Raw genomic sequence first — 13,097 nt, forward strand, 5'->3', positions numbered from 1 at the left:
AGGTTTTTTTTCTGACAGATTTTTACTTTTACATCCTACATTTTAAACAAATATCTACACCCCACATAGCAAGGAGGTCTGGCCCGGATCTGGTATCAAGCTGGCACTGCTGGCTGACTTCTGGCATGACAAGACGTATGTCATCCAGATATGGGCCAGGCCTGGCATAGATGGCACTGTCTATGTGATGGCATGCAATATCTGGCTCGATTGCAGTTTGGTTTATGTGGCCAGGCCCATGGAAAACAGGTCTGGCCGTGATCCGGCATCAAGCTGGCACTTCTGACTGACTGCTGTCATGGCAGGGTGTATGTCAACCAGATGTGGGCCAGGTCTGGCAATGATGGCACTATTTATTTTCCTATTTTCCTATTTTAGCTAGAAGACCCAAATGCGATGTTGCAATACTATACTGCTATGGTAGCCAACGTTTCAAATGCAGGTTTGATAGGTTACACTTTATCCAAAACCTAGTGACGGTTTACTCATCCTTGCCAGTGGGTAGCTCAGGAAGGAGAGCAGGTCACCTTGTGATCGCAAGCTTAGTGGTTCGATCCCTGACTCCTCCAGTCTGCATGTCAAGAGTGTGAATGTGTATGAATGTAATTAGGAAGCACTCAGTTTAGAGAAAGTGTGGGATTGGGTGAATGTGGCATGCTGTATAGAGCATTTGAGCAATCCGGGAGACTAGGAAAGCATTGTATAAGAGTCCGTCCATTCACTGTCTGAGCAGAGTTTCGTCATGTTACTTTTGCACTATTATGTTCCGGCATATATTGTTATTACATGGCTTGATTAAGGTACACATTAGGCTGACATCTGGGGCCAGAGCTGAAACTGTTCTGGGCCAGCACATGGCCAGCAGTGTGTCTACAACTGGCCCGTGGCTGCACACAACTTACACATGGCCCACATACCGCAAAGAATGACAGCCCTTTGGTGGCCACAGACGGGCCAGCACAGGACCACCAGTATGTCTGCAACTTCAACATTATGCACTCCACACTGTATATAAATGCCACTTGTTTTGCACATATTCAACTCTGTATATTTTATATATTTTATTATTATTATTATTATTATTTTATTTTATTTTTTTTTACTATTTAATTTGTAAAAATGTGTATACACACACACACACACACACACACACACACACACACACACACACACACACACACACACACAGGAAAATATTTAGTATACACATCCAGAAATGCATACACTATTATATATTGTACATATATTTATTAGTTTCAGGTTGGCCATTCTTGTATTTTGCTCGTTTGTGTTGTTGTGTTTGCACATCTCTGTTGCTTGTGGGGCTCGCACACAAGAATTTCACTCGCATGTGCTGTGCCAGTGTGCCTGCACATGTGATGTGACAATAAAAGTGATTTGATTTGATTTGATTTGATTTGGCCTTGTGCTGGCCCATGTGTGGGCCACCTCTGGCAAACCAAATCTGGGCCACCAAAGGGCCGTCATTCTTTTTGGTAAGTGGGCCATGTGTAAGCACATTGTGTGGGCCAGATCCAGGCCATACCAATTTTGATATGTGGGACTTTCCACTCCTTACAGTTTCAAAACAGTATTATTGTACAGTCAACCTTACAATGTAAAGTGCCTTGAAACAACTGTTGTGATTTGCTGCTGCATAAATAAAATTGAATAGACTTGTTACTTTTGTTTTAACGCATTTGAAAGTAAAATGTTGTGGCAGGTAACTCCAAATTCAACGTTTCTATTAGCTGAACAAAAATCAGATAAAAAACAAGCTGTTTGTGTGCAGTTTATCTCACAGTGTGTTGCTAGCTAAAGGTCCAGCTGCTGTATTTCACAGGGAGAGAAAAGAAAGAGAGCTAAGAGGTTAGATATAAAAGTAGAGACTGCTCCGTTGCATTTGACAAATTGGAAATTTAAAGCTTACATGTAAGTCCTCGTGTTTTTAAATCAAGTACTGGGCCTGTACATGTGACAATATGTTTTTTTCACATTGTGAGAGATGCTGCAAAACAAGTGTCACTGTTTCATTTAAAGGTTGCATGAAAGGTTAGTGCAGGATAAACAGCTTAGTTTTCTGTACTGTGATGGGTTTAGAACAGCTGATAACAGCCTGTACATTAAGAGTTATGATTCTTCCCTATGCTGAGCCATTTCAACATCCCCCATTTGCTGAATCCCACTTTAACCTCCTCCCTACTCATTTCCTGTTTAATGTAAGCAACAGAAAACAGCGATTTTTTATTTCCCTTCTTTTTCTCTGCTCATGTTCTGTTTAACAAATTCAAGATGAGAATATTTATTAGAATTTTGATTCTAATAAATATTCAGGCTAATATAAAGTTTGTATTCCCATCTACTTATATTATTTTATTATTACATTAACATAGTACAAGTTTCAGTTAGCTTTGCTAACAGCTAGTAGAAACATCATCCAAAGAGCTACTTTTTACTTTCTTACTTCAGAGTACACTTCAAAGCTGGAACGTTTTCACTTTTACTAGAGTAAGAAATTGAACCAGTACTTCAACGTTACTGAAGTTTTATTTTTTAACACTGGTATCTGTACTTCTACTTAAGTACACAATGTCTGTACCTTTGCCCCTCTGACCTCTACCCTTAAATGGTTTGCCAGTGAGAAACAAAATAACATTCAAGGAGGTGCACACTTCCTCCAAGTCATGACTAATCAATTCATTTTTACACAATCACTACAAATCATGAACAACAGTGGAATTAAGTCTCTGGTAACTTTCATTATTTACCACATATCTAAATTCTCACTAGCCACACAGTGGGTTTATTTAAAATGTTCTGTATGATCATTTTATCTCAGGATAAAATATTTCCTATTTGTCAAATGTTTTTTTGGTCAACAATTCATATTTTCTAAACTTGATATTTTGCAAAATGAAACCTGGCATCCATATTTAGAACGTAGAAAACAAAAACAAAGTACAATGATGGGAAACCCATAAATAACTGAAAAAGCATAGCTAATTTCCACCTCTGGTAATAACCTGGGCTTTGTTAAAAGCATATCACACGTTTCTTTTGTCCCATTGTGCGGAGACTTTTCCACCCTGCGAGCAGTAAACCCCTGTGCAGCATCACTGTACCACGTCAGTGTCTGCACTGGCACTTTACACTTTAAGTGAGTTCTTCTTCCCCACTGTCACCAATTGCTTTCTCAGAGCAAATACATAATATTTTAAATATTACTAATGATGAGATTTTGCATTCTATAAAATAACTATGCTATTGTGTTAATATATTTATAAACTATAAACTATCAGCTTTACTTAAGACCTAATGCTTACTTTTTTCTCTACAACAATCCAATGATAATTTACACACAGAAGTTATGAGACATTTGGTGACCAAGTGGCTGTCATTTGTAATATCCTGAAAGCAAACACTGTTTGCCTCAATGGCAGCTTTACACAATGCTGGTAATAATAATAATGGCCAGCTCAAGCAGGTAGTCACCTGTAATAATTTTCAGTTAGCATGGAATATTTTGGTCAAACGTTAACGGACAAATTCCTGTACCTGTGATTACAGCCCAGGCCCGAGTTTAAGTAAAGCATCTCAAAATCAGCACAGAGACAAAAATACACATCTGGGCACTATAAGAACTTTCTGATCAAGAAAATGAAGTACTGCATTTAATCGCCTACTAGGGCTGGGCGATATGGCCTAAAATTCATATCGCGATATAATTTGAAGCATGTGCTGTAACGATATATATCACGATATATTCTTTTCTTCTGTATAACGTATTTTCCACACTATAAGGCACACTTAAAATCCTTTAATTTTCTCAAAAATCGAGAGTGTGCCTTATGTATGAATTCTGGTTGTGCTTACTGACCTCGAAACGATTTGGGCGTGCAGAAATTTGTTTAAAAAATGTTTTTAGGGACAATCGCATAGCAGGATGCTATACACGGGCCAAACTTCAGTCAGGAGAACAACTGAGATTATTCATCCACAATACGAGGTTAGTTATTAATATACTGCAACAACATGGAAATAGAGCAGCTGCGAGAGAATTCAGCATTAATGAATCAATGTTATGGAAGTGGAGGAAGCGCAGTTTTTGGCTTTCCCCATATTTCAAAAGTGCTTCATCTCTTTGCTATGACTGTCGCCCGGCATAATTTGCAGATTATAATGGTTGTAGCCGCTGCGATGCTTTTGACCAAAACAGGCGCAGCTTAACGACATCATCAACATGCGCTATCGCGATAGAGCGGTATAGTCAAAATCTCTATCGTTGGCCAAATTTATATCGTTTCTATTGTATATCGTATATATCGCCCACCCCTATCACCTGCCCTCTAAATTGACAACCCAAGCCCAACAGAAATGTTTAGGAGTAGAATAAAGCAAAACCAGCCAATAACTGCTCAGCATAGAAGCTGGAAGTATGCACTGTGTCTTTTAGACTACAGGAAATGTGAATGGAGCTGGTTGAGGGAGTAAAAAACGTCCTCCTTAGCTTTGTTTAAAGTTTAGGAGGACGACTTTGTTTCAAAATCAGAATAGGCAGGTCTGTGCAAATGTATAATAATAGTTCAGTGCAAATCCCACAGAGTACTGAACATATGCTATTTTGTAATATAATGTCTCTGTCCCAATAACTAGCTGCTCAAACCTTCTCTGGGCAGCAAACCATTTAGAAGAAAGTTTGCTTAAACTTGAAGAACAAAACCAGCTTGTTTCTGACAAAAGGGTGGCCCCGAGGTCCAGTATAACATAGATGAGGATTGTGTTGAACTATAAATGTAGCAGTGTCCAAGAAATGTAGAATATAGAGCTGTAAATGAGCAAAATGGGTTTACCTTAAGCCTGTGGCTATTGGTCGTATTTCTGGATTTTAGAAAAGTGTAACAGACATACTGCAAAAAAAGAGGACAACTACCTTCCCTTTTTCTAATCAGATTCTATCAGCACAGTCTCTAAAAGCAGAAAACTATTGCCCAGGCAATAGTTACATAATGGTCAACCTAAGAACTTACAGATGACAGCAAGGCACATCCGCCCACCCACACAGACAGACAATAAATATAAGTATATGCTAATACCCCTTCAATATCTGCTTCTTTATCTCCTATTAGACAAACACACAAACACGCTTTCTCATTCTCATTCAATCGATCACATATGCAAAACTATTTACATGGGTACAGCTAACACAAGTTTGCTTTGAGTAAGAGCACATAACCCTCAAGAACAAAATCCTCCCTGCTAGTGCACGAGGGAGAAAAAAATGACAGAAGGATAAAGGACAGAGAACCAATCAAGTGAGGGAGAAGAAGGCAGGTAGAGGAGAGAACAGAGGTAAGAGGAGTTAAGGAAAAATAATTAGCAGGACTAACATGGCGTTACTGGTAGCTGTGGTGGAAACGTCAGCCGAAGAGATAACTCCGCACTTGGCACATTTGAGCGTCATATTGTACAGTGGCACTGTCATCTGACTGCAAAGTCAAATTAACACGCTGTAACATACACAAACAGATACAGATGCACCTGCACACAGACTCGCACAGATGCACGTGAGCACACATACAGCCACGCACGCACAGTGAGTCACAGTGTTCTCGCACAGTGTTCTCGCACAGTCTCTCTCTCAGGGCTATTGTACAGTTGTTGGATGGTTTTGGGTTTACCCGTGTTTGGCTGAGGGGCAGGGGAGGTGGGGCAAAGATTGCTCAATTATTAAGCATTTCCTATTAAACATAATGTCTGATTTTCCTCACAAATAACCAGCCGGTGGCATGAAGGAGTTGGCGCTCACTGGCATGCTCTCATTGTAATTCATAAAGCTTCAGTCAAATGCCAATCCTGAACAGGACTGACATCACTGCCGCTCAGACCATGATCACGTGCTGGTTTTGTGCTTGGTTTTGAGTAAACGCCAAGCCTGTATGCAAAGATGCTCTCTCTCTCCCTCTCTCACACACTCGCACAGACACACTCAAACGCACCTGGCTCCATACAATCCCTGAGTCAAGATTACATGTCAACAATGCATTCAGTATGTAACAATGATTTAAGTCATAGGTATCAAACTCTGGCCCGAAGCCATACCAAATTACTATTAGAGCTGGCCTACTGGTGTTATACAGCTAATATATATGTATTGTTTAGTATTAAGCTTTGCTTGTTCCATATTCAGTTTTTCAGCAAAACTTGTTTGAGTCCATAAGAAAAGATTCATTCTTATATCTGGACGAAGAATTTTTTTTCCCAATAAATATTAATGTTAGCCCGCAACTTTGTTCCAGCTTTGAATTTTGGCCCTCTGTGTATTTGAGTTTGACACCCCTGATTTAAGTCAACAAAAAGCTGTCTCTGTTCTCATGGCCACCCAGCCAAAATCGGAGCTACAAAGTTAATGCAAGCCAAAGTCATGTCTATTTCACATTTTGACATTTTCTTCAAAGTCTTTTATCTGAGACTGTCTGAAAATATTTCTAATGGTGTTCTCACTCAGCAATTTGCTGAGATATCAGCATATCCTAACTTTAAGTATCATGTAAGCTTACTTACACTTACATTTGGCATGAATGCCATGGTAATTTGGGGCATTTAATGATTTCTTTGAGATGTTCTTTTTCCTGGGTGGAATGATTTGTACATCATAGATGTTTAATATTTGAAAAAGACAGAACTGGATGCACAAATATATACATACACCTCCACAAGTATCTGATTAAATGTTCTTTAACAAGTTGCACCTTGTATTTAGAAATACCAAATCCAGTTCTAAGATTTCAAGTCTTACACATGTATGTTGACCATTTCCATCAAGTTGGAGGAAACCTGTTCAGGGCTAGGCTTAAAAACACATCACTTTGTGCACATAGATTTCTCATAACAGAATGCATGAAACAGCGTTGATGTAAAATGTTATCATTTAGTTACTGAAGGTGATAACCTAAAGGGTTTGGCGGTGAATGTTAGAGGTTTTGATGTTCGCCAAAGTCTTTGTCTGTCTGCAGGTTTTGTCAAAAACAAAACTCTTGTTTTTGACTCAAATGTTTGGCCTCTAGACTGTCAGTGTCAAGTAAAGAAATGATTGTGTATACAGGGCTCTGAAACCAAAACCAAATGTTTACCATTGATTTTCTGGATCATTGAAGCATTGCTTGTCTTACATTTCCATTACAGCAAGTAGATATTTCTCAGTGGGCCACATTGTTTGTGCCAGAGTTATTCTCAAAAGTATCAAATGGACCCAGTGGTGGTCAAACGTGATGTTTGGGTGGATTTCTGTTTTAATTAGTTCACTTAAAGCTAGGGATGGGAATCGAGAACTGGTCCTTGTTCCCAGTAGTCAAATGCCTGCCTATTGATCCCGTTTATCAGTTCTTTGGCTGATTTCAGTTTAAGTGTCAAAGGAACAAAATAGCGACGCAGTCTAAAGCATGGATATGGACATTTATTTTTATTGCACAAAAGGACGAAATGGTAAAGTGGAAAACTGCATCCAACTGCATTATGCTGCTAACACAGCTTCGGTTGCCTTGATGCATGCTCAATCATCCAGGTAAGAAATTCCCCAAAAAGTTGATTCTATTCATCTGGACGTAGCGTTTTAAGTGGGAGAAACGTTTCATCACTCATCAAGTGACTTCTTCAGTCAGTTCTTTGAAAGCATCTGCACAGACAGCATGCTTAGCATTAGCTAAGCTAGCCAAGAACGCCAGCAGCCTAACATCAACTGGTAACAAGCAGCCAGACTGCAGCCTCCTTTTCTACCTGTTCATTTGATTTGATTTGATTTGATTTGTTTCTAATCATAAAATCTGTATCACTAGTGACCGCTTTTTTATTCTGGTTGTCATCTTTGCTTTGTGCGGTCAGCTTTGTATTCTACTAACAGAAAGATCTTAGGCTACGATCACACTGCAGGTCTTAATGCTCAATACCGATTTTTTGCTCAAATCCGATTTTTTTGTCTGCTTGTTCACACTACAAATAAAATGCGACAGCAAACGTGCTCTAGTGTGCCCGCATGCGCAAAAGAAGACGTCACACACAATGCGCTCTGTTTAGACCCAGAGCAAACAATATTGCTTGACTGATGGCCCTTAATATAAAGACTTCGGATTTTACGTTTCCCAATTTTTGCTTTAAGTTATTGTGTTATTTACATAATAATGTAAATAACCTAATAATTATCCTTATTGCTGTTTTAGAGAGGAGCGGTGCTTCAAAAGATAGTTACAGATTTCTGTCAGAATCTGCAGATTATACAGTACAAATAAAATGTTCACGTTGTCTTCCCAACAGTTTCACTGACATCTACACGGGATGGCCAGGAAGCGTTCACAATGTCTTCGTGGGCGCTTCTCCGGCGCTGATAATTAGCGTCTGTCTTGTGTCAGTGACGTAAAAGACGGATTTAATGCGACATCACCGTTCAAACAGCAGTCGCTTTCTAAAACATCGAATATGTATCGGATTCAGCACCACATACGAAAGTGACCCAGATCGGATTTGAAAATATCAGATTTGTGCTGTTCACACTGTCAGACCATGATCGGATATGGGTCGCATAGGGTCAAAAAAATCGGATTTGATGCGCTTTTGCCTGCAGTGTGAATGTAGCCTTAGAGATGCGTGTCCTTATTAGGGATTTGTGTTAGTGCATGGGGTTGTAGCCTCAGATTTATATTTTTAAACGGTGATTATAAGACCGTATGTTTCAGCTATTTACTAACATGAAAGCAATGTAACGCGTAGTATAACGAATTACATTATTTTCATGAGAGTAATTAAGTAACGTACTGCATTCCTTTGAGGAAAGTGTTCTGTGCAACATTGAGTAACGACAACAACACTGGTAACAATAAAGCAGATAAATAGCATACATGCACAAACTTTTGACCCGAAGCATGCAATTAATTTACATGTATGAAGTTTTTTTTATTGCTGCTTAACAATGGTGTTGACTCTCGTAAGTGAATCAATCTGTGATATCGATAATGGAATCGGACTCACTAAAATCTTATCAATTCCCATCCCTACTTAAAGATTTTGACTCTCTACATGTATTTCTATAATTTTGCACTCAAAAAGTAAGCAAACAAATAAACAAAATAAATTTAGTTGATTTGCAGGTGTGATCACCATGAAAATACATCGCTTTGCTTTCCTCCCAAAATTCTTCTGTTTGCAGCTCTCCTACCGCTGCTGTTGCTAGACAAAGACTGACTACAATGCTTGCAATATTGACAAGTAATAACAAACTAATCTGTTGCCATATGGCCTTCTGCTAAACAACAATTAGAGCAGAGGAGCTGAGGGAATCGATTTTTGTAGCCTATGGATGCCAGGATTAAAAATCACATAATGGAAGAAATTCAATTTCAAGTTAAAGGGCAATACAGGCACTAAATGTACACTGCAGGCAGTGATATTAAAAAGCAATCAACACTTTGTGAAATACACCATTTCCCTGGTCTTAAGGATTGAGAGGCAAAAGGTGGCCATTTGGCAGGTGGGGTGACATGCATTAAGCTCAGTAAATAAATAATGTGCAGCTCACAGACAAATATTACATTAATCAGGTGGAAGGTAATCCTTTGGTCAAACATAAACCTGTCTATAGACTTTATAAGATTTCAGAGCAAATGGTAGGTTCTCAAAGCTAAATGTTCGATTAACCCTCTATTACAACCTGTAAATATACGGCCTGATGACTGAAACCATTTAATGTTCGTTAAGGAGGAAAGGAGCTCTAGCACTGATTTGATTTGGCCTCTCTTGTCTGTTGTAATTTTCTAATTGAATTACCCTTTAATTTTCAGTGGCGAGGCCCATCTGACGTTCAGGCTGACCTGTTTTGGACCTGTTTGGTGGGGACCCTGCTGTGCAATTAATCATTCTACATATTTAATTAACTTCATTAAACATGTTTTGGATTGGATGCTTGAGAAGAGTCATGTGATGGAAATGAGATTAGAACATTAGACATCCTTCTTTACTATTTTGTTCTACTCTACCAAGCAAAGAACAACAAATTTCAGAGTCACAGAATGAAAAGTTCACAAAGTAAATCAATGTATGATTTGGCATCTACACTGGACACAGCCTTGAATAAAGCAGTCCCTATAGACTCTATGCTAGAATAGTCAACCACTTTTATAGCCTGGTAATAAAGAGGTTAAAAAGACTTTCTTTCTTGATCTCTGTAAACACTTTGGCCCCGAGTTCATTGTCTCAGTCATATTTGTATAATACAAAATAAAAAATGATGGAAAAAGGTTTAGCCATGCTATTGCTCATTAGCTAACAACCTGTCACTCACAAGCGATTAGCCAATAAACAAGCAATTTCAGTCAGGCCTGCAACTTCTCATAATATCACGTTTCTTTCATACCAAGATGGCAAAATTAGAAATGTTTATCTTGAAACTCTAAAATGCAAGTTCAGAAACCGACACATAAGGTCACACTAGCTGCGTCCATCTTTTCTCCAAAAATTTAAATAGATAGAAAACCCCCCAAAATAATTTACCTGTTAAGTAACAAACTTTTATGAATAAATGATGTGACATTTTTGATTGTCCAATCCAGTTATGGTCAATATAGCTATTCTTAAAAAAATAACACATAAAGACAATTTTTTAAGAAGATGGTGCCCTTACAATTAGTGCCACCTCTTGTCATGTAAGTATTTGGGTTACATGAAGACTGTTATTGTGGTTCAAGATACTCATGGTAAGTTACAAATATAATAGAATAGTACTTCAATTTCAACAGGGTAGGGTTTTCTCGAATTGAACACTTAATTTTGTCAACATCTGCAAAACTGTTACAGCACTAAACACCACAACATGTCTACTGTCAATGCCCGCCAGCAGACGTGGTTCTCATCTCTCATCTCTGATGATCTACAACCACTGAGGGAGAGAAGCGTAACACTGCCGTATTTCTTGTGCACATCATGTAGCCATACTTGTCTGACTGTATTTATGCACTCAAGTAAAGTGCAAGTATGGAAGCACACAATATGAGCCATATCTTGGAGCATGCTGATGAAAGCTCAATAGCAAAGCAAGCAAGACTAAAATTAGAATGACTCATTCCAAGGTCAAAAACGTCTGTGCTATCAAGTTTAATTGAAACATGAAATAATAACATAAATTTCTTCTACTTCTGTGATTTTGTTAGGCCACAACTAAATAGCTTAGCAAAATAGCCTGAGCGATCACTCTGAACAGATGTAACCAGATATTCATTTCTGACATTTATATTCCCAATTAAGTTCTAATAAATTCAAGACACAGTCTCACCAGTTCATGCTGTCAGTCAGGCTATGCGTTCCGCCATCAGTTACGGAATACAAAAACAGAGATAAAATCCTGACAACCATTTTAACTTGGTACACGCACACATTCTCATACTATTCAAGCATACAGAAAAGATTAATATTACCGCTATGCATTTAGCACGAGTTATTGGAAAAAAGACATTTTCTATAAAAAGCATTACAGAAACTGTCAGACTCTAAGGCACTGTGTTATTCTACCCAGCTAATGGGAGGCAGGATCAATTGGAAAATCAATAGTGAGGTGAATAGGCAGGAAATAATAGTAAGCCAATCAGAGGAGCTTGCTAGAGGATTCTGCAGGTTTGGCAATTGATAGGGCTGGTAAACCATACACTACAGAGAGGGTGGAATGGGCAGGTATTTTTTTTACCCAATCACCGATGACAAGGGAGGGGGCTTCTGAGACTGATGTGTCCCTGATTGGAGAGCCCTGAGTGAGAGAGAGGGGATTCTGTGCAAACTCAAACATGACATTTCAGACAGAATAAAAACAAGTACAGTTGAACAGAGAGATCATTGAAGAACGCAAACATGTTTTTCAGAGAGAGAAATAAAATAACATCTGAATGCACCAACATGGCCAATGGGGACAGAACAGCCTGCGAGGTAAAGGGCAGCAGGGTACATGTCTGCTCTGTGCTCTGACCAATTTTTAGAAGCTACACCATCAGTCTACTGACATTTGCCATCACTACCTACCTAGGCAAATATACTTTTTAAGTATTCATATCTTTTAAAGAAACTAAATTGTAACATTTACGTACATAACAAGATTTTTCTAAGCAGGTTTTCTGGGTTGTGGCTCTGATGCACTAAGAAACAGTCTAACATCCTGAAAAGCATGCTTATTTGCTTTAGACTGGATATAAAAGAAAGACATATTCTCTTGGTCAGAGAAACGTTGCCAATGCTAAAGTACGTTAAACCTATGTTTCTGTATGTAGCTTCAGTCTTCACTATCCAGCAGGTAGTGTCAAAGGTATTACGCCCATCTATCAGATGCAGCCTATTTTGTCAATTGACAAACCAATAGTCAGGTGATAGGACTGATATAATGCATGAACTAAAAGCAGCATTAAACATGTTAGACAACTGTACAAATGCACCTTCCAGCAACTCCAGAGCTATCATATTAACACACCGTGTCCAGCTGGACACAAAACTAGTTTGCAGTGCTTTGAAAAAGTATTTTCCTCATTTCTGATTTCTTAGTTTTTGACACCTAAATATGTCACAAATGGAGGAAACTGCAGGGAACCTTGCCATGAGTGCCTGGCCTACAAAAATTACTGTGAGAGTGATCAAGAACTCATCCTGGAGCCCAGAACAACATCTGAAGAACTGCAGGCCTCTCTTAAGGTCAGTGCTGATGACCGGACAAAATTTTGTTTGATCATCTGAAACATGTAAGTATGACAAATATGCAAAAAAAAAAACCTTCAAAACCAGGAAGATGGCACATATTTTCTTTTCACAGCACTGTAAATCCAAGAGTTGAGTGGTGTTTGCTGAAACACCACTTAAGAAACACAAAATCTCATCCAGTGCTCATCATTCAAATTTGCACTAAAGTTTGACCTCGTCCTCTGCCTTTCGTTTGTCCTTACTAGCTGTAAGTCCACAGTCAAGTCTAATTTATATAAGTCTTCTAATTTGCATTTGAAGTTTTAGCCAGTAGCCCTGCGCCTTCCCTCCAGTATTCTTCATTGCAACATTGTAAGACATAGTGGGCTGTGTCACATCAT

At 38.7% G+C, this 13,097-nt stretch overlaps 1 protein-coding gene across 13 annotated transcripts in view; it reads right to left on the reverse strand.

Annotated features, from left to right (window-relative positions):
• adgrb1a (adhesion G protein-coupled receptor B1a) overlaps positions 1-13,097 on the reverse strand; it is a 219,205-nt gene that overhangs the window by 18,949 nt on the left and 187,159 nt on the right. For 8 of the 13 annotated variants that reach the window (XM_082550997.1, XM_082550996.1, XM_082550995.1 and 5 more), the window contains 2 exons: positions 11,723-11,782; positions 5,388-5,486 (listed from right to left, as the gene is read on the reverse strand). The exons of 2 other annotated variants lie outside the window; for them this stretch is intronic. In XM_082550997.1, coding sequence (XP_082407123.1) covers positions 5,388-5,486; positions 11,723-11,782 — 159 coding nt within the window. The remainder of the gene's footprint in view (positions 1-5,387; positions 5,487-11,722; positions 11,783-13,097) is intronic. 3 more of the 13 variants (XM_082551002.1, XM_082551001.1, XM_082550991.1) reach the window with 2 other exon arrangements.

The sequence above is a fragment of the Aulonocara stuartgranti genome, assembly GCF_965226115.1.
Source record: "Aulonocara stuartgranti genome assembly, chromosome: 11".
Taxonomy (NCBI): Eukaryota; Metazoa; Chordata; class Actinopteri; order Cichliformes; family Cichlidae; genus Aulonocara; species Aulonocara stuartgranti.